At 29.6% G+C, this 23678-nt stretch overlaps 1 protein-coding gene across 1 annotated transcript; it reads left to right on the plus strand.

Moving 5' to 3' along the window:
• Window positions 1-165: 165 nt before the first annotated feature.
• Window positions 166-22728, plus strand: Calr (calreticulin). The gene is made up of 9 exons (XM_067279808.1): window positions 166-325; window positions 16607-16711; window positions 16793-16996; window positions 17082-17176; window positions 17246-17455; window positions 18457-18714; window positions 18794-18886; window positions 19051-19191; window positions 22470-22728. The coding sequence occupies exons 1-9, from the start codon at window positions 238-240 to the stop codon at window positions 22503-22505; spliced, it is 1230 nt and encodes a 409-aa protein (XP_067135909.1). The 5' UTR covers window positions 166-237; the 3' UTR covers window positions 22506-22728.
• Window positions 22729-23678: the final 950 nt, after the last annotated feature.

Consider the following 23678-nt stretch of genomic DNA (forward strand, 5'->3'; position numbering starts at 1 on the left):
ATATATATTATTATCTCATCTTTGACGTAACGAGAGTCACAACTCGTGGTAGAATCTTATTGGTTAGAGTTGAATCAGCCATTCAACTACATCAGTTGGCGCGTGGTAGTCTTTTATTGGTTTATTAATTTTAACCAATGAGAGGCGTCCATCTGGCGGTAGATTAAGTGCGGTCCTGTCATTAACAATCGTCATCGCTTAGCGTTTTGTAGGCAGACGACAGAAGACATTTCAAACATGAAGACTTTTATAATCATTTTCTCGTTATTTAGTTTAGCATTTACCGAACCAAACGTATATTTCAGAGAAGAATTCAACGACGGTGGTAAGAATTTACTTAAATTTCTCTTTTAAATCTCTAAATACTTGCATTTTAAAAAAAAAGATCTAACACTTGATTATCAGAAGACAATAGATGTATTTGAAATTTATATTGTTCAAAGTTATTGTATTTTTTCCCTAAAAATTCCCTAAAAGTGTGATTTTATTAAATCTAAATTTGAGTTTCCTTGTTTTTTTCTATAAATTAAAAAAAATTGATTTTTTTTTAATTTCTAGAATTTATAAATTCTGTTATTCTAGAACATTTAGGTCCCATAATTCTCTGTTCTAGAGTTACATAATTTAAATTTATAGAATATTTCAATGTAAAAAACTCATATTTTCTTATTTTCAGAGAAAAATCTGGTGAATTATATAAAAAAATCTGTTTCTTGTGCATATTTAAAAAGATTCTGCTTCATTCTGCTTACAACTTTTAAATAATTTCGAACCTTCATTATCTGGCCAAGGTTATAAAGAACGAACGTATGTTTTCGGCTACTATTCGAAGCCATTACGGCTTATAAATTCAAATTCTACGATTCTAGAACGTTTAAAACCCATAATTCTACATGTTTTAGAGAGGTATGATTTGAATATATAACATGATGGCTTATAAAGCAAGGTGAAAATGTATATATATCTTGTTTATATCTTTTGATGGATGTTGAAGGTTTGATCTTATTTAGATTTTGTATCTGGTTGTATGTGTATTTATCTTAAAATGTGTAAGGAATTTGTCTAAATGTTAGAAAGCTTCAAAATCCATTTGGAAATCTGTTTAAAGTGGCGTTTTTGGCTTCTCGAAAGTCATCTGCAGGCTGAGTTAATGCAGATAATAAAATAATGTTGCAGGTTACTTTTGAGAAGCTGAAAACATTAGTTAAAGATGAACATAGATCTCAGGAAAAATATATAGCGTTTGTATATTAAATTGGCCTCAATTATCTAATAATAAATTGAAAGTGAACTCAATTCATCTGTTTTTACTTTGTTTTTTAATTGAGAATGTTACCTTTTTTTGAAAGGAGTTCATGGTTTTAAAGTAAAGAAGAAATGGAATATGGTAAATTGTGTGATCACTATAAAAATTTGGACATTTTTGGATCCAAATGTACATTTGAAAATTGTTTATGAAAATTTGCCGTTTAAGAAAAGTATTAATAATAAATGAGGCAAGAACAGTATAAGTTCTGGAATTCTTCATATGAATTTAAAATTATATCCATAAATGGTTTTTTTAATATTTAAATGATGAAAGGAATTTTAAATTTTTTAAAAATTTGTAGCTAAATGATTTTGATTACGTTGTTAGTATGAAGTACTGTTCATTAACATAAGAAGACTTGCTATAGTTTTTGCTCATTGCAAATTGCTTCTGACTCACAATAAGGTGCTGATATAACTTGATCAAAAATTTATGGTGAGGAATGTGTTTCGACATAGAGGAAAATTAATAGATTATCCTAAAAAATAGGATTAATAAATAATCTAGGTATTTCTTGAATCGCAAAGTATACCTTTGTATCTGTATGTAATCAGTTCTAATACAGTTATTCTCTAGGAGTTATCGCATCCACTGATTCCAAAAATACTAGCCTATCAACAACTTTATTTTATTCAGGAAATTACAATATTTTTCTTTGGAATTTCTCCTCGGTGGGAGGGAAATATTGTAAATTCCAAAATGCATATGAATAAAATAGTTGTCGATAGGCTAGTATTTTTGGAATCAGTGTATATGATAATTCCTAGAGAATAATTGTGTTTGAACCGGTTACATATTGATATTTGAAAAACAGAATAGAAGCAGCAAGTTAAATTATACATTTGGTAAATGAAATTTGCCTCTTGCAAAAATCTAGTGATTTACGTAAATATCCGGTGTTCAGATATTAATCGGCTTTAAAATTCCATAATTAAAAATTTATAAGCTATAAAGGGAATTTCTGTTTCAAAACAAAAATTATATGGTAGAACATGATAATGGTAAAAATTTTTTGTTCTTATAGATGTAATATTGTATTAGATATGGAAATTTTTTGTGCCATGTTTAATACCTTTATTCTTTATTCTGCTACTTGAAGCCAAAGCTATTGAGAACTACTGAAAATTATACATTAGTAATTTCAAAATTTTGAAAAATTTGATTGTTCTACAGGCTGGTTTTTTCATATTAAAGTACTAATTTATGTAACACATTCTGGAAGTTGCAACGAACAGCTTGACTGAAGTTGACTAGAGTAAAAACCTTTCTGATAGTTTTTTATTCTTTTACTTCCTCAAGTAACAGAATAAAGAATAATGGTAGGAAAATTTTTGCCATAATCATTTTTCTGTCTTGATTATCCTAAATGATTTGCTAATCGGAAAAAGTTTTTTCAATTGTTTTTGTGAAATTTATTACGGGTAGGAATTAAATTTTGTGATTTAGTTCAAGGTAATTTTGTAGGAAGTTAAAAAAAATTCAGTCGTGCGGTAAGAAATTTGAACATTTTTGATTGGAGTGATACTTATGAATTGTCTGTTTTTATTTTAAACTGTTTATCTTTCATCTTTAGAGGAAAAGTTTTAAAATTTTTTACGTTAATAATTAACAAACAGAAATTGTTTCATCCTTTTCCTCATTTTTTATTCAATAATCAAACTTGTTTATATGAATATTGTATTTTATAGTTTATGAAATTACTGTGATTTGGTATATAATCTTATCATGCTAGTTGCACCACTGTCTTATGGCATTGTGAAGTCTGATTCACAGTATCATCAAACTCTTATTTCTTGTGAGTTCTACTTGTTTAATATTTTTAGAACAAGCAATAGAGAATAAAAATGTATAGCAAAAGAAATTTTGTAATTTTAAAAGATTGAAATTGAATGTGGTTAATTTAAGAAACATCAAATGCAAAAACTGTTCATCAAAATATAAAAACACTATATATATATATATATATATATAAAGTGTTTACAATATTAATACATAAACTTTATAATATAAACATAGAAATGAAAATCTATACAGATCAGTTAAATTAAAATGAAATTGCACCAATGAAATGTGATACGACTTTGTCCATGCAATAATGAATACAGAATATTTTGTTTCAGTTTAAATTTCATTGTTAAAATTTCAAAATTGAAAAACAGCCCATGAATTTTTAAATTATGGTTTTAATTAAAACATCAATTCAGCCTGATTTTAGCATTTTTATAAAATATTGCAACTACCATATTTACTCACATATAAGACGAGGTTTTTATTCATTTTTTACAGCTTCAAAAACCTAGGTTTTTGTTCTATACTCGAAGGATTCTTTGCGTTTTTGCAATAATTTTTGTGAACCGTGTATTCACATTTTTTATCGGATGCTCAACCTCTCGTGTTTAAAAACAAAAGTATGTTATCTGAGTCGTTTCAATTGTTCTTGTGTAATGTCAGGAGTAATGATGAATAGCAATAGGAAAAGCAAAGCTTTTGAATTGAAATTCGAAAATCACACGAAAACCCGATGTAAGTTTTAATCCATTCTCACATGAAAACAGATGATTATTTGGAAATCAGAATTTGGAAAAACTCATAAGTGTAATTGACGGTGAGTGGATTCGACTGTTAAGAATTGGCAAAAAAGGTTCCTGATTGTCCAGCTTTCATGAACAAATTATGTTGTTGATTTTACAAGATTTTTCCTTAAAGTTTAAATGCCAGTAATTTTTGCAGGACAATGTGTGCATTTACTTGCATTTATATTTTATTTGTGGTTAAACGAAATAAAATTAGAATTGTATTAATAAATCCAATTTTCTTTATTTTGATCTTTAAAGTCACACCTCGTCCTATATGTGAGATTGTCTTATATGCAAGTAAATATGGTAATTGTTTAAAATTTCACCAGTTTAATATTACTCTGTCTATAATCCTTAAGAAGAGAAGGATTATAGACAGAGAATAAGAGAGATGGGGATTATAATTAATTTACAATTAAACAATATAATTAAAACATGCCAGGACAAAATTTATACATTACAATATTAAATGCACAGAAGTAATCACAAAAGTGTCTTCTTTTAAATTTTAACGTCCCTTTCACTCTTTGGGAACTGTCTGTCTCTATGGCGGAGTTGACCTTCTTTTGTAGACTACTCTTCCGCCTCAATATGTAAAACACAATATTTAATATTGTGATTATAATTAATCTTTAAGAAAATAAAGTAATGGCTTACTTTTAAAAACACTGATTAGATATTGAGGAAAAATGTTTTTGAAAGTTCCTTGATTTCCAGGTCATAGTAAGCCAAAAAGACGAACTAGAGCATAAGGGCTTAATTATTGAAACTCTGTTTCCAATTCCATGTGGCTTAAGACTTGATTTATGCTGCAATTTAGAACATTATGAAACATTTTCTATTTTCTAATCAGATTTCTTAAAATTAAGTTATTTAAGAAATGAAAGAATTGGATGAATGATCTATATAATTATTTTTTTAATAGTAGTTTTTAGAACTTTTATAAGATACTAGGCTAAGTACAAACTAGATGATATCACAGCAAACAGGTCAGATGTAATGTTGAACTAAATATGTATGATCATTGCACCATGCAATTGTTGATTCAATGTCACTCTATATCATATCATTTGATTACCCTTTGACAGGAAGTAGGCAGTCCCTTTGACTCTCAGATCCAACACATTAATTTTTTGTGTGACTGTCATGAGAGACTCGTGCAGTGAAATATTTATGCCACTTATTTCAGCTACAAACTGATACTTTGTCTCGATAAAAAGATTTTTGACTGATGATGATCAGTCAAAAATGTTTTCATCTCTGTCTGTAAGATCATTATAATTATTTTATTAAATTATTGAAACTACAAAATATACACACAAATATTATAAACAACATATTTATCACTTATTAATTCTTTGCCAATAAAAAGAAACTTGAGAGATGGTGGTATGAAACTGTAAGTAACACATTGTAAACTCTGACTTTTGTCATTTTGTCAACAAATTCCTCCAGGCAGTAGATCATAGGGTGGTAGAGGAAATGTTTATTGATTCTTTAGAACTGTCATGAGTGGTGTCACAAACCATGACATTGAGATGGTCAAAGGAAGATAGTCACTTGGCTACAGAATTCTCATTTGACATCATATCAAAAGCAAGTGTATTGACTACTGTGTTCCAGGCTTTACACTAGGAGTTCTTCAGTGTTACTTTTAATTACAGATCTAATTGACTTCTCTACAGATAAAACATACTTGATTTGACTTTTATTATATCAAATTATTAAAATATTTTTTTGAACTAATGAACAAATTTTTCCATTAAATTTTTTTTAAATATTTCATTAAGTTAATTCCAAATCTTTTCAATAAACAAGAATTATTAAATATTAATGTTTATTCCACATGTTTAATCTGAAAATCCTGATTTTCAGATTGACTTGTTTCTATAATCTAATGCTGCTGCTGCTGCTGATATTTTTTGTTTCCAAAATTGAAATGAAGAATACTGACTGCATTTTTGCACTTCACTTACTGGTTTGTGGTGCTACTTGAATTTTAGAGATTTCTATAATTGTCATGTTACATAGCAACATTAATGTGATTGTGCTGTTCATGTTTTCACTAATTTAATTGTTTGTTGGATTTTTTGATCCAAATAGAGTAATTTTATCTTAAGTTACAACTTGGACATGCTGTATAATCAGTGGTGATATTCGAAATAGTTAACAAAGGGTTTGCTAGCAGAAAATTTTTCCCTGGCAATCACCAACAAACGAAATGGAAGTTTTGGCTAGAAATAAATACAATACCTTTTCTTGTGATATATCTAATAATCAGTGGCATATTTGGAACGTAACGAGCCCTGGACGAAGACAGGTAACAATAGTATATTACTGCTGTCGACCCTTTTTTTTTTTTTTTTTTTTTTTTTTTTTTTTTTTTTTTTTTTTTTTTTAGGCAGAGAAATTTTTCACCCCAAATGGCACTGCTGATAATAGACAGATGTCATCATCTCTCAAAATACAATAACCTTTTTATTTCGCTGTCCATAGTCCGACACGTCTTCCACAGCCATCCTGTATTATCTCGCGCACGTGAGATTGTGGGATCTCTCTTATGACTGGATCTAGTTTCAAGAACTCTCTTGAATCGATCGCGATTAAACCTCGTTTCGGTCGAGATTAAAATGGTTGAGAGAGATCGCGCCAAGACATAGTCCCCGACCTTGCTCACAATCTAGATTGAAATGCTCGGTGCAAATGGGGTAGAAGGCTCTAGTTTAGTAGTATTACAGAGTATAATACGTATATTTTAATGTATTTTTTTTAATAAAAAAAAAACAAAACCACTGAGAAATGTTCTGTGAGTTTAACAAGGTTTGGAAAACTGAAAATTTTAACAACAGGTTCGGGCAAATTCGCTGAATATCACCACTGTGTATAATCCTTGCTTTTGTGCAAGTAGCTGACCATTATGATTCAACTATCAAAAGCTATGACTCCTCTGCAGCTGAAACTAGTATTTTTATTTTACTGACTAATATCGATCTACAGTATTCCATAAATCCATACATTATAAGAATGCAGGGTATAAAATGTCTTTGTTAGAGTACAGTATTGTAGAAAATTTTTTTAATATAAAAATTTGACATAAAATGAGGTCTCAAGAATAGATGGTGTGAATATAGCAGGGAACTTTAGATGTGAGGAAGGGCTTAATGGAACTAATAGTGCTGCTGGCCTTGGAACTCTGCCCTTACCCTTTTTCTATATGGAGGTAGAAGATGCCATTGATTAGATCCATTTGAGGAAAAAAGTTATTGTGGACAATATCCTTACTGGAGCATTTAAATACATGAATGGACATCTGACAGACATGGCAAAATGAATTCCATGTATGTGGGAGAAGATATACTGGCAGATTTTACCAGATATGTGGTGATTTATATCCCAAAGGAAAACTGCTATGATTGTAATGATCATAAATTATGAATCTTACCTTGCACGTGTAAAATATTTTCTCAATAGAATAAGGTCAAAGACAGGAGAATGTATTATGGAAGAACAATAACCAATACAGATTCTATCAAAATCCTCAATAAATAGGTGGTGCAAGAGGCACTAGATAGCATCAAAGGAATAATAGTTGGGGAAAAAACATCAATGTACATAAACATCTCAACAAACTGAATTTTCTTCCAGAAATTCTAAATTAAAAGTTAATTTATAATTATTAAAATTAACTGTGGTTTAACTGTCTATCTCTAGACAAATTAATTTGTATGTAATTATTAATTTATCCTAATCATAACCTGATAATTTGGCATATTATCTGGCTTTATTCTACAATATACAGTGGACAGATTGTAACAAACTGGAGAAAATTATGAATTATTAAGTTATCAAGCAGTAATAAGATGAAATTGTGGTGTTTGAAGAGAAACTATAGACAATCTACTGTATACATGTTTGTATAGAGGTTCTGGAACCAGGTACAAGAGTTCTGGTTATATGGGAAGGCCTCTCACAGTTAACAATCAAAGCATGAAAGAAGGTTGGACAAGAATTATAATGTAAAAGATGGCATTCTGGTGCCTTAAAGAGCTTTTAAGGAGAAATTGTATCAAATGCAACAAATGGTGATAACTGTGTAGAAAATGGATAGATTGCCTGAAAGAGTAGGCTAGTTAGTGTTTCAATCTGAAGCAGATAGCATAACAGAAAGATGTCTGGTGCTCTATGAAGGCAAACTTTCAACGAGATCAACAGTTCCCAACCTTTTTTGGGTGGTGACCGCTTTTTATAAAAGCCAGGTGACCCGCGACCCCGATACAATTGAAAAAAGCATTTTTAATAAGGTAATTAAAAAAACAACGAAAATAGTTTTTTTAGTATAATTTTATTTTAAATTATGTTTAATAATTAATTTAATGGGCTAACGTTACCTTAGGTGGCCAAGGTGGCAGCTTGTCTCTAATTCCAGCAAGGAAACAGTGGGATGCACATTCTAACCTAACCTATTCTAATAAATTACCATAATTATTAGCAACCAAATTATTAAATAGGTTAGGTTAGGTTAGAACGTGCGTCCCACTGTTTCTTGGCTACCTAAGGTAACATTAACCATTTAATGCAATGGTTGAAATTGCATGTTATTAACCAGCCTCAAAATTTTCTGGTGAGTTTTTGTTAATGCCAACTTCATGTCATTCTCAATATTTAATTTATTTCTTTTGTTTTTAAACGAGGAGGAGTTGAAAATCCCCTCGGAGATATGTAGACACAAATAGAACTAAAACTTGAAAGACAAGCATTGTCACATTTAGGTATGAATGATACATACCACACCAGAATTGTGAGCAATTTTTCATTAAACAAGTTATGTGCTGAGGAATCATTCCGCAAATCCAAGAATTTGTCTTATAATTCATCAGGAATGCTGGCTACATCAGAGGAAGCAGAGAATGGATTTCGTGTCAATGTAGTTTCTTCTTCTTTCAGCTCAGGGAAGTAACGCTGGAGTTTGTTTTCAAGGAATTCAAGATGCCTAGTAATCTCCTCTTTTCAAATTTTCATTTATTTCACCTTCGGATTCGTCTACCACACTGCAGAGTTTCTCAAACATGGCAATGTTTCCAAGAATGAATTTCCTCAAACAATAGAGGCATTTCACCATTACTCTCAAACTCTGAACACATGTTTCAACCAACTGTGACAGAATAGCGTACCTAGATTACACTTATTTTTAATTAAAAACAAATATATAAAATTATTCAAACTTCAAGACACCATTAAAAATAAAAATTGCATTATAGTGAATATTTTTGTTTAGATTACTGTATAAGTTGGCAACCCCACAGAAAACCCTTGCTTGTGTAGTTTGTACATTTCTCTGTGGTATACCAGTTTTTCTTTGCCACTCAGAAATTGTGCAGTTGGACGTAAATCCATCAACATGTTGATGGATTCCAGCAAGGTCTGGAGGATGGCCAAAAATTTTCCAATTTTAAGATTAGTTTGCCCTTAACAGCTTTTTCAGTGACATGTGGGTGAGAATTATTGTGGACGAGAATGACTTTTGATAAATCAATCCTAACTGCTGCTCCCTTCTGGATCTTCCACGTGATACTGCTGCAGATGATTAAACAACAGCACCATCTGTTGCTGTATATGCTCTCCACTGAGCACACTGGAAATCTACCTAGCCAAGAGCTTTCTCTACTACTAGTCTTTATTGATGTTGGTATATGCACAATGCAAACATACAATCCCAAATCCATGCTTCTACTGAAAACATTCTTTTGACAATTACTTTGAATAAGTTTATTTACAGTAGGGCTATTGCTTGTAGTCTGGATGAAGATTAAGTGTCCAGGCCTTGACACACTAACAACTTTGGTTTTACCATTTTCAAATTTGTTACACTAGTGCCCATTGCTGTGGTCAAGAGCATATTTACCATACATTGAGACAAATTGCATGTGGATGAATTTCATCCCCTTAGCACATAAAAAAACAAATCATACTTTTCTGCTCTTCACATGTGGATGAAATTAGAATTAACACCATTTTTCAGAATTTATTATGTAGCTTGTATTTGCTGCAGTGTGACCCTGCTGACAAAGGAGAGTAAGGTCTGAGATTTTGAGGATAATTTCACTTATTGTTCCATATTGAACAGGTTTTCAGTAAAAAAAAATTTCATTATTTATTGACCTGTCCTTGCACATATAATTGCTTCTGATTTAGTGGAATGCACGATTTTCATTTTTACCATGTTCTATAATGAAATATTAAAATCATAAATGTAGTAAAGAATGGAAGGTCATGCATTTGTTTGTGTTAATAAAGACTGATATTGTTACACATCTGTAGAATATTCGTATTCTTTGCATTTCATATTTTAGATACACAATGTGCTGTATATGGAGAACAGATAAAGCCAGACTAAGCATGTGATGTATTTAAGTGTATTGACAATTGTCTTGTTTGGAGAAGTTTGTAATTCAGTAGTATTTCACAATTACTGTTGTTTCTGATCGTACGTCAGTCCAGATTATTCAACTTAAATTTGGGCCAATAATTTCCTTGGATTAACAACAATGTTAGAAAATACAAAATATTGAGGGAGCAAAAAAATCATAATTTGATAAAATTCCAATGTAAGTATTAAATCACACTTTAATTATTTAATTGAAAGAACCATTTTCTTTGAACTTAACACACATTAAAATTATTTTTGATGGAAAAATACAAATCAGTAGCATTTGCAAACATGTGAAGCTGCTGCTTTCAATTTCAGATCTACAATATGTACAAAAATCAATACAGGAATTCTGTTCTCGGATAGCAAAAGAAAAATTTTAAGATAGGAAAAGTTTTTTTAGTATGTTACAATGCATAAAACATTATTTAAAATGCTAAAACCATAGATTAAACAGGAAACAGAAAAAAATTCATTTTCAAAAATGATTCTGCTGTTACCAGAAAAATTAACAGTAATTGTCACTGAACAATAACTCAAAATTTTTGTTGGCTAAGATGTACAAAAATGAATCTGGTGTACGTAAATCAATTTAATGACACGAAAGTATGGTACAGGAAAGATCTGGTGGATCACTTGAATATATTAAATTATTTTATTTAGATTATTGCCTTCAAATATTTTATAAATTAACATTTTATATTAAAATTTGTGTACATGTTATCTTTTATTCAAATGATAAATTCTAACTTTGGAAGAAAATTTCCCTCTTTTCTAGTGAGACCAGTCTAAAATCATTAGATCTCTAGAGAGGTAAATGATCAATTTTTCTGCTGTTTTCTACTGAGGGTATTTTTATTTTAGAGAACTCAGTTGGGCTATGAGTTACACTGTTCTAGAGATACTTGTCCTAGTTGCTATAGCTATTGTAATATTAATGAATCAAAAGAAAAAGTTAAAGAAAATATTTGGGTTAGGAAAATGGTATAGAGAAGAAAAGACGATGAAATTCCAGCAAAATTATTAAAAGAATTAATTGAAGATGATATGCTGCTTTTATACTTTTGCATTTATTGGGCACCTTAAATCAATGGCAGATCTAAGCCCTACCCATTGACACAAAAAGACATTAAAATTTATCTATTTTAACTTCAGTATGTTGTTTTTATAGATATTATGATTGTAAACATGATTTATTGGACCATCTGCAATATAAACTTCATGCACATGTTAATAAAAGATACTTATTTGAAATATTTTTAATTTTTCAGTTAGGCCCCTTTGATTCTACTTGATCTGCCACTGTCTTAAATTGTGTCATTTTGAGTTTTCTCCTTCAAGCATCTTTAAAACTTCAATTTGTTTTGAAGCTTTGGCTATTTTGTCTTTATGTATGTTCTTTTAAAGTTACTTTGAATAATTCTGATAACTTTTTTATTGATACAATGTATTAACAATACCTTTAAGCCTGTTACCGGTGTGTACTTCCACGATGACGAAAACGAAAAATAGTTTGTTACTGACGTTTTCGAACCAAACAGGTTCTTCCTCAGGTAATGTTGAATTCCTGATAGAATGCAGATAGAAGAAAAGGAACACAATTTGAAACTGAAACATGCGCCTCTCAATTAAGTCTTCTTGGGCATGCGCTCTCCAGCGATTGACTGTATTTATAGATTTTTGTTCATTCATAAGTGCCTGCCACGCTACTGATAGTTCTCTCTTCCTTGTGATTGTTGCAGTTATTATTGCTGAGGCTAGCTATGTAGATGCATACGGCCTCTAACCACCTGAGGTGGTGTGCATTTTGTGCGGTGCAGATAACTCTCGTCTGATTAAAATCCAGTTGTATGTCTGGATCCGAGGCATAAATGGCCAGAGCAATGGTGGTCTTCTCATTCTGTATATCAGCTGAGTGTTCTTTCAATCTAACTCCTAAGGAGTGCTTTGTAGAGCCTATGCAGACTAGGTTTCTATTGCATCTATGATCCTTAATTGTGGGATGCTGTATACACCGAGGAGTCTTTTCTGGTCAGGATCGTCCTTTCCATTACAGAGGATGTTAAATACGGATGCACATCTTCTGTAAGTGATGCGAAAGTGGCTCTTTTTAGCTATCTTGGTATACCTGAGGAAGAACCTGTTTGGTTCAAAAACGTTAGTAACAAACTATTTTTTGGTTTCGTCATCGTGGGAGTACACACCAGTAACAGGCTCAAAGGTATTGTTAATTTACTGCACTCTGGTGTTGAGTTAGTGAATTTTTGATACAATATAAAATGTTTTTCTTATATATAAACTTTATTTTTACTTGCCATTTCTCTTGACTAGAGGATACTCTAGAAAATCTATTTGAACAAACAAATGGAGCTAGACGAGAGTAGACCACATCACACTGTTTATTATGTTTTTTTTTTTTACACTATTCCCCAGCTGTATCAGTTACTGGGAGCTGAGATGAAGCCTCACTAGATGGTCTCATTAATATTTTCAGTTATATGGGGTGTATCAAACTCATGGTACAAACATTAGGGGGTGATAGAACACTAGACATGCACAAATCATCCTACAATGCACTAGAAGAACTTCAAGGTGAATGTACGGTTGTCACTGCATTGACAGTTTGAAGTGTACATCACTGTTGGTGATCACACTTTTGAGCAGTTGTTGTAACAAAATGTTGAATAAAACATTTTCCTTAAATTTATCGATTTTCTTTTATTCCTTGTCATTCCTGTTAATCATTTCGTGACACAGCAAGTATCACTCTAGTGCTTCACTGCTTGAGTTTCAAGTATGCATTGTAGGATGATTGTTGTGCTTGTCTAGTTGTTCTATCACTCCCTAATTTTTGTACCATGGTTACTAAATAATTTGGTTTGGGAGCGGAGCAGGGACTGTGAGCAGAAGTGAATTTTCTGCCTAGAGCCACTTCTGCTCAAACTGATATGTAACTTGACTTCTAAATATAAATTAAGACCTTTTCAAATATATTTAAATTCAGTAAAAGGGACTGTTGAACCTTTGTTAAAAATTACAAGGCCACCCTCCCTAATAAATGACAAAAAGTTATGTTTAATATGACCTAAAGTTGCACGATCTGTTTTTATTATTTTTTAAATAAAAAATTACTTAGAAGCATTAAAATTATTTATCTATCTTTTAAAGTCTTAATTTATTTAAAAATGAATGCATTTTCTCCTCAACAATAATTGTTTAGCCAATTTTTTAATGGAAAAAAATGATTTTCTAAATAAAAATTCAGCAGCTTCTGCAAAATATATTTTTTCAATAAATTTATTAAAAGTATCTTAAATTCTTACAAAACAATAAATAATGCAGTTAATTTATAAGGATAAAATTTTCATATAAAATACATAGTTTGAAAGCTTTGAATTATATTGTAAACTGATTATATAGTATTTTAAAACATTTACAAGTGTTTTAATTTCAAGTTTCTTTTAAAGACATTTTAATATTTAATATGACTTAAGTTGAATGTAGACAATAATAAAGACATTCTACACAACTATGTATTATTTTGGTACTTCATTAAAAAGATTAGAAAATGTTTATCACCCCACTGGCTAACTCTATAACGCCAAAATTCCATGAGCCATCAGTTTCCATTGTAAACTATATTGGTGACATAGAAATCAAAAGGAAGAAAATGTTCTTTAAAGTGAGAAATGATACCTTTAACTGATAAGTTAGAAATGGATAGGAAGTCGAAAGAAATTATTTTTTAAAAAATTGTTTGTGTTAGAGTGATGAAAAGTTAAATATATATACTTCAATAACCGGTGTATTTGCAATATTTATCTAAAATTTTATTGTAGTAAATAACTCACTACTTATCACACCAGAATTACTTCAAAAATTATGTACCCAGAACCTTTTAAGGTGTGATCACGTATAAATGTCGACAGATGAACATTTTCAAACTCCTTCTCGGCTCTGCTTCAGGTTCCAATCAGTTTCTATATGGATGTTTGATAGCCGTTAAATATCAGTTTGTTATGCATGTTGATGTCAAACATCCATATAGAAACTGATTGGAACTTGAAGCAGAGCCCAGAAGGGGTTTGAAAACGTTCGTCTGTCGATATTTATACGTGATCACACCTTAAAAGGTTCTGGGTATGTAATTTTTATTGTAGTTATGAATTTAATGTGCGACAACTTTTTGCATATCTAGTGTTATGTTTTGAAGCAAAACATAACACTAGATAGATATATATATATATATATAATCTCTATCTACTTTCACCTTACAAAAAAGTGCACTCTAAGTAATAAAAAAATGTACAACTCTTGTTGTTATAGCAACTCTGTGCTTTTCATGTTGCACTTGCTAGAAATCCACAGATTTCAAACTCTCATGCCTGTTTGTAAAAAAACTAATGATTTCCACCTTGTTTCTTTGCAAATAGTAGATTTAAAGCTGAATCAAGAATTACATATTACAAAAAACTCAAAAAATAAAACTGAAATAACCAAAAACAGTACAAAAACACTAGTAAAAATATACACGTACTAATGAAACTCTTACATATTTTTGCCTACTGGACCATCCGAATGCCGCCCGATCAGAAGCAGTTGTTCCTAGAATGAAAACAAAGGGTGAGAATAATAGCAGCTCACCAACCATATTATCTAGTGACCACGAGTTTTGATACACCCTGTATAGAGCTCTAATTAGAGAAAATCTTGCCAAAAAGTTTATAGTTTTAGCACCTTAGGAAAGCTAGTTATAAAATAACTAAGTTCTATAATTTTATTATTGTTATCAGTTACTTTTATTGTTAACATTAGCAAATTTTCTTCATACTCTATTATTATAATTAAAATCACTGAAGTCAGCAGTTCACCGGAATTAATTTTAATTTATAATGGAAAAATAAGACAGCTTGCTTAATTGATTTCCAGAAATCAAGTTACAAAAAACATGGAACTACTGTATCTTAAAGACATTATTAAAAATATTCAGACTATAATTACTTCCTCGATAGATATGATTGTTTACAGGAATTGTACATTTATTTTCTGTAGCTTAAATAAGTGGACGTTAGATGAAATTGTATATAATTTTAGTTTTCTTTCATCATGCTGTGTTGATTTGGGAATTTGATATTCTTCAATTCTGCAAGGGACAGATAATTAGCTTATTTTTTATGCTACAATTGTTTGGTATGATTCACTGTTCTATAAAGCCAATATCTTTTAATGTGTTTTTTAAACTTACAGCTGTTAAACTTCCATTTTCTTTGCTAGAATATTCTCCATTCTATCAGGATTTATTTTACAAGAATGGTCAGTAGTTCATAATTATTGCATCTCTTTTAACTATTTAATTGGTTAATCTCATTTCCCTAACTAATATAGAAAATCAAACCTAAATTATTGTACTAATAGTTAATCTGGCTCTACCATATTTGGCTATAAATATGTGATATTTGTGTATGGTAATTAGTTAAGTTAGAGCTAGATATTTTCGACTAAATCATTTGATTTATTCATACGTAATGTAGTAAAAGGATGTTGCGATACTTTTTATCAAGTGAAACAAGGTTGGTTTTTATTTTCTCCCAAATTTTCATGTTTTATGGCTACTTTTAAATCTTAATTCTAGACACTTTTTAATTAGAATAGAATTGAAATTGGAAAAGTAGGATAGACAACTTCAGTTGATAGCTTCTTGTAAATATTTTGATATGGTCAGTCTGTTATGATTTAAAAGTAATAGATAATTTGTTTATATTGAACTTCTCCAATCTTAATGTTTGGAGTAGTTCAAGTTTAATGATTGGAGAACCAATTGAGCTTAATCAAGACTGTGTAATATTACAGAAGACTTGAAAAGAGTGTGACGGAACAAGATCAATAACTTAACAAATTTAAGTTCGTAGAATTCTTGGTATATGATGATAAATTTTGTAAATGATGTTTAGAAATTGAGTGGATGCTCCAATATGCTCTCTGTCTTCTAAATATCTAAATTTAGAAAACGACATGATTTTCTAGCATCTGCTTGAGAAGCTAGCATTGACTCGGAACAAAATGAATTTGAAAACTAGTAATAATCAAATTTAATATTACGAACCTGTTTTGCAGTAGTGCTATAAAACTCTTTACTGCTTCATTTCATACATAATTTTATTATAGTAATAGTTAGGTTTTGTTTTTTTTTTTTTTTTTAGAATTATTCTTCAGAATTACAAAAACATTTTCTTTTATATATTATATGTACTGTACTACATTATGGTTTAATGCAAATTATTTTTTACCTTCCAGATAAATGGGAAGAAAGATGGATACAGTCAGAACATAAAGGAAATGAACTAGGAAAATTTGTTTTAACTCATGGTAAATTTTATGGTGATGCTGAGAAGGATAAAGGTAAAGGCTGTTAATTATTTTGAATTTTAAGTTTAATTATTTAAAGTAGTAATAATGATGACGATTTTTTAATTATTTCAGGTATTCAAACTTCCCAGGATGCTAGGTTTTATGGTATATCTTCAAAATTCTCTCCCTTTAGTAATGAAAAGAAAACTTTAGTAATACAATTTACTGTAAAACACGAGCAAAATATTGATTGTGGAGGAGGTTATATGAAATTGTTTGATAACACTTTGGATCAGAAAGATTTACATGGAGAAACACCTTATTTAATTATGTTTGGTATGAGTTTTTTCTAATTAAAATGATCCATTTTCTACATTTAAGCTTCATTTGCACTAAGTTAAATTTTTATTTTATGTTTAAGGTCCTGATATTTGTGGTCCTGGCACTAAAAAAGTACATGTTATTTTCAATTATAAAGGAAAAAATCTTCTGATCAATAAAGACATTAGGTGCAAGGTAAAAAACTTTACGTTTTAGTTTAATTCTTGTATTTTTCATTGCTTAAATACTTCCTTCTTTTAATAGGATGATGTGTATTCCCATTTATACACATTGATTGTAAAACCAGATAATACTTACATTGTCAAAATTGACAATGAAAAGGTAGAAAGTGGTGAATTGGAAAAGGATTGGAATTTCTTGCCTCCCAAAAAAATCAAGGATCCCGAAGCTAAAAAGCCTGAGGATTGGGACGATAGAGCCAAAATCGATGATCCCGAAGACAAGAAACCAGATGTAAGTTTTTCTTTTTAAATTTTTTTATCATTTTAAAGTAAATTTTAAACATATCAAAGCATGTTACATAATACAAACTTAAATGGCAATCATAAAAATTATAACAATGTTTCTGAAACACCATAATTGTATACATAATTCAAAAATATCAAATCTTACAGCAGTTTCCAAATATTTTGAATTTGTACATCAATAAGTTGAGAGAAGTGATAAACAAATGTAATAAAATATGTAATAATTGAAGTAAAGACAGAAAAGAAAAAATCTTTCAGAACTGTCAATATTTAAAAATGCTTTTGACATCCTGACAAAATAATAATAAATGATTACAATAGAAAACTTGATATCCACTAATTTTAATAATATACAATAATAAATATACATTCTCAGAACCTTAAGTATTTATCAGTACTACTTAATTGTCAATTTTTCAGCAACATTTAATCTAACAAAATAAATTCTGGAACTATTTTACTAAATAAATTTTTAGTTGACAAATGAAAAGCCATTTATTAAACGGATGAGTACATATTTCAAGCTATTGCAAGATAAATTTGTTTTACAGTTATTTAATGTTGAATCATTACTTAGGTAATAAATCAATTGTTTGAGATATGACAGGATTCATTTGATGTTTTATAATTACAGAATGAAATTTTTAAATTTTTACTGTTAATCTGAACTTTTTATTTTTATCCAAATTTTGAAATATTTAAGTAGCACAGCATTTAAATTTCAAAAATGCAAATGAGCATAAAAAGCATTTATAAAAGGCAATATTTAGATCTATGATTCTGAGTCATGAGATTTAATTTAATTGACACAATGTAATTGTGCAATTTTTAACTGGTTTAATTCCATTTTGAATGGTTTAAATATTTTAAAATATTTTTTGTTTAAACACATTATTGTACCAAGAATTTGTTACTGAATCAGTTGCTGTAAATTCATTTATTTTGAGAAAACACTAACAAACAAATTTTATGTGTATATTTTTTTAGGACTGGGATCAACCTGAATACATACCAGATCCAGATGCCACAAAACCTGAAGATTGGGATGATGAAATGGATGGTGAATGGGAACCACCACAAATAAATAATCCTGAATATAAAGGAGAATGGAAACCTAAACAAATTGATAATCCTAATTACAAAGGACCATGGATTCATCCAGAAATTGATAATCCAGAATATGTACCTGATCCATTTATCTACAGGTATACTGATATTGGAGCATTTGGTTTTGATCTATGGCAGGTAAAGTCTTATTTTAAAATTTAAAATTAATTCTGATGTAGCTATTATAATTTAATAATTAAAATTTATTTCTGTTCAGGTTAAATCTGGTACAATATTTGATAACATATTAATTACGGATGATGAAGATTTTGCTCAGAAAGTAGGAGAAGAAACATGGGGCTCTACAAAAGTAATTTTCTTAAACTTTTAAATTAGTTATGCCCAAAGTATGCAAATTAGTATATGTATCTATATAGAATCGAGATGATTCATAAATAATTAGTTTGAAGTTGTATGCATTATAATTAGATTTGATGTAATTGTTCTTAAATGCTAACAAATGAAAATTTTTAGGATGCTGAACGTAAAATGAAAGATGAGCAGGATGAAGAAGAAAGGAAGAAAACAGAAGCAGAAGCTAAAAAAGATGAAGATGAAGAGGAGGAGGAAGAAGATGAGGAGGAAGACACTGAATCTACAACTGAAGCTACAGAAGTAAGTTTTTAATCTGACATGCAATTTTTTTGTTTGTTTGTTAGGGATAGTTAAAATGAGTTCAGTTTTGTTTTGAAACAGATATTTTTAGAATAAAGGCAGGTTATGTCATAACCACAAATACATTTGATTTATGTACAGTTTAATGGTAATATAATTCATGTTTTTCCCAGCATAATTATGTACGAATTTACTGCCATAAATAGAATGAGTTTGCTAGATTAAAGAAGGGCATTACTAGATTTTTAGTCAATGTCATATTGGTTTTTTGTTTAAATAAACAACAAATAGATAGATTATAAATATTGATATTTTTTGAAATATTTAAGACAAAATTTAGATTCTAGTTTTATTCTTCAAAAAGTGAAGAAAATTTGAGATATACAACAACAAATATTTGGTGCTGTATTTTTTCCTAGAATTTGATATATTATCCTTTATTTATTAAAATCCTTTTCAGGTTGTTTAATCAGAATAATCTAACATAAAACACACATTTTTTTGTTCAACATATTAATGGAAATTTAAAATATCAAATTTTATCCAATTTTAATGCTTGAATCTGAAAATTATGATGCTTCAGATTTGTTTTTCTGTTGAAATAGAGTAATAAAAGAAAGTAGTAGTTCAAATAAATTATTTAACATAAATTCATTATTGGGCTACAATTTGAAAAAATTGTAGACCTGTAAATTCCCACTGTCATCTGTTTATCTGTCTTTTCTTAATATCAAGAATGGAGTTAGTTAGATGAAAGATGAGACCAATATGGAAACCTTAGGGGCAGGAGGTCCCATTTAACTATATGTGAACTTCCGATGCAAACAGGAAGTGATGTTATTTCAATTCAGACATTTTTCCCAAAAGGAGTTAGAAGACTGGCACAACTCTATTGTTAAAGGAAAAGTATGATGTACAGGGGCAAGCAAGCCACTATTAGAGGTGGAGAGCTTACATTTTAAATTAAAAATATTAAAAATTGCAGCTGGCATTGTGATGATGTCACAATAAATAGTTGCTTGTTCTATGTTAAATTACTTATAATGAATTCTATTTTTTTATTTTATTACTAAGTTAATTTATTTTTAGTAACATCTTTATATATAAATATTTCTTAATGGTTTTAGTAACTTACCAAATTCTATATAAATTTTGATTATTTTGAGTTGAGTACCACTGATCTAAAACCAGTATTTATAGGCTGTTTAATTGCAAATAAATTTCATAAAATCTTTGATAATTTACAGAAATAACAGAATAATTTTAGTCATCTACAAATTTATCTTCCTCTTCTCATCATAATTGTCATTAGAACCATGTTCTAACAGTATTTCTGCCATAGTGTCTACATCATTCACTTCAATATAAATGGCAACTTTATCTACTTTAACAAAATCATTAAACTTTGTTTCTTTTGGTACATTTAACTTTGGCATAAATGTTTCCAGTGGTTTACAATATCTGTATTGTAATCATCTTCAGTTTCTTTGCTGGCTATTCCATAATAACTGCTTTAGAAAAGCAGTTTGCAATTGCAAGAGGTTTCATACCTCTTGTCAGCATCATTTCTTTTAATTCCTTTCTGCATGTCATCCGATATATTTTCTTCTCTTCCAAAGAAAACTGCTTTTATTTCTGCTTTGTTTTTCTTCATTTTTTCCTCATAAACTTAGAAAGAAATAACTAGAGTAATAGCATTGAAAAGAAACTGACAGGATTAAAATTAGTGTTGCCGGACTGACTCAAACATATTAGTCATTTATTAAAAAATTAATGACATGCATTTATAGATTTCATTATAATGAAACTTTTCTTTTATAATGGACAAAACTTACTTTAAACTGAAATTTCATTACAGTGATATTCATTAAACTGAAACATTTTTGTATTGAACTGAATAGGAAATTGGGGGAATTCAAGATAAACTTGTTATACCAGTTTTGTTAAACTGGAATTCATTATGCCAACATTTTATTGTATTAAGATTAAACATCAAACTAGCAATGAAACAATATTTATTATAGACATTTTTGTAGTAATCATTGTATTTTTCTTGAAAACATAAGGTGTAAAAGTAGTGAACCTCCTATTTGTGTGTTGTCTTTTTGCAAGTTGACTTTTTTTTTTCTTTCTTGCTATCTAAGTTTGTCTTCTCTTAAGTCTTTTTTTCTTTAAGATAGAATATCAAAGTACACAAAACAATTTTGCCGTAATATGTCATTTTGAAGTTGTGCTTAAACTGCTTGTGATAATCAATTGTATGGTAATTCAATTGACTTCGAATAGTCAGTAGAAAATTCTTTGTTTTATATAATAGAATGAAAAATTAAAATTATTTGCATTACTTACATGCAAGTATTTTTAAAAAACAAGTTACAACAGCATTAAACTGTCTGGTTGCAAATATATTATTACCTCCATAGGCAAAGAATACTGAACAATAGCAGCAGTTTTATGGATGTCTGTTATTAGTGGTGTGCATATTTAGTTTGTAATATTTACTACCAAGTTACAGCACTCATTAAACACAATGCAGCCTATACCCCATCTTGTCTGACCTTCCTCTACACTTATTAAAATGTTTTCAAAAATTAAAAAAAGTTTATCAATATCACAAATTTTACATAAAATTTATAGGAATGATTTTTTGCAAACTTTTAAAAATGGAATTTATCGTAAATTTATATTTGTTTATCCATGCAAAGGCAGTAAAATACATTAAAATTATTTTTTAATGATAATTTTCAATTATTCTGTCTTTATAAATGTTCAGATTTTTAACAAGAAAATATAGTAGATTATTAAAAAACAAATATTAAATTTTGGTGGTGTTGAGAGGTGGGCATGTGACATATCAAGTGGAGTCTGACTTAATGGCAATTTTACTTCTTAGAAAATTTGTCTTCACCCTCAAAATTAAGCTTTTTACCATTTTATAATAATGAGATTTTATTTAAGCTTTTTATAACAGATGATGGCGCACAATTTTTTGCTGGATTTTTAATATTCAAATTATAAAAAGAGTTTATACAAATATTGAAATTATTATTCGGTTATATGGTAATTGTTACTGAATGGTAAAAAGAATAATTATTAATTATGCTTACACACAGAATGTGTTTTGTAATAACTGTTGTAAATTAATTATTCTCAATTAACAAAGATAAATTCTTGTAGTTATATGGCATTGATATTTTGTTAGAATCTAAATGATAAATCAATAGAATTTACCAAAGTAAAATGGAACATATTTTTATAATTTTTATTTTCTTTTACAGGAAACTGCTCACGATCACGACCATATTGAACTCTAGGGGGGTATTATTCATTTAAATAGTTCTTACATCAAAAATCCTTATTCTATTCGGAGGAATAGGATGTCATTTTACATTAAAGCCAACATTTTGTTTGTGACGTCTTTTGTCTATGCACAACTCTTGTACAGATGTCTTATTGTGAGTTTGTGTAATGGGAATCATTTGATTTTGTAGGGGAATATTGTCAAAACATTGAAATAAATATTTCACTTGGAATAAATAGTCTGATTTTGTGTTGCACAGTAATAGAGATTAAAATAAAATGCTCCGCTCTATAAATATGTAATTTCGGTAGCTAACTTTGTGTACATAAATTGATCTTGTTAAGCAGTAATTATCTGCTACAAAAAAAATATATACAGAATTAACATGCATGGCACTCTTTCATAATGTAAATGTAATTACAAGAAAATTGATGCACCAATTGCAGCTAAATTTGTTAGGAAAAAGTTACACTTATTTCAAGTGTCATCTGCAGTATCTCCATTGCACCCTAGCCAATTATCCTTCATCGTTCCGTCCAGGTCTCCAGGTCTCTAGGTCTCACTCCAATATCCAGAACCCATCCGTCTATTGTATTTTGTGCAATATATCTAGCCTGGGACCGGTTCCAATGTTTTTTATGTTAATTTACATCTATTGCTTTCCAATCTAATCCATTCCTCTTATGCCAATCATTCCCGTCGGGACGCAGCCCATCTTCAAGTAATTGGCAACCCACATTTTGCTTCCATACACTCATCTCACCAAAGCATAAGATCTTCAATGTCGTTCCTAATAGCATGCCTTATTTCGGAGAAGGTAGTCCACATTAGCCGATTTCATTTGCCGTTTGTGATGGCCTAGTTATGAAAATGTGTCAATCATCCTCATAATTTGGTAGCAAGTGTGTCAAACATTACCATAGTTTTGGGAACATCTATCTTTGACTTATATCTCAGTTGGTACCACAAAATTCATTAATCGTCTTAGTTCAGAGTGTTTACGGGCAATAAGTATGGCACAACATCTTCCAAACCGCTTGCCCATTTGATATTGTTTACCCCTACGCGGGTCCAATATACACTTTTTGAAAACTCCGAAACGATCATAAAAAGCTTCTGCGGGGCAATTTCCCTTTGTCCCACATCTCCATTTCGGAAAAGGGTGACTTTCTAGGTCCAACTTAAC

The sequence above is a fragment of the Centruroides vittatus genome, unplaced genomic scaffold, assembly GCF_030686945.1.
Source record: "Centruroides vittatus isolate TY-2023 unplaced genomic scaffold, ASM3068694v2 contig_877, whole genome shotgun sequence".
Classification (NCBI taxonomy): Eukaryota; Metazoa; Arthropoda; class Arachnida; order Scorpiones; family Buthidae; genus Centruroides; species Centruroides vittatus.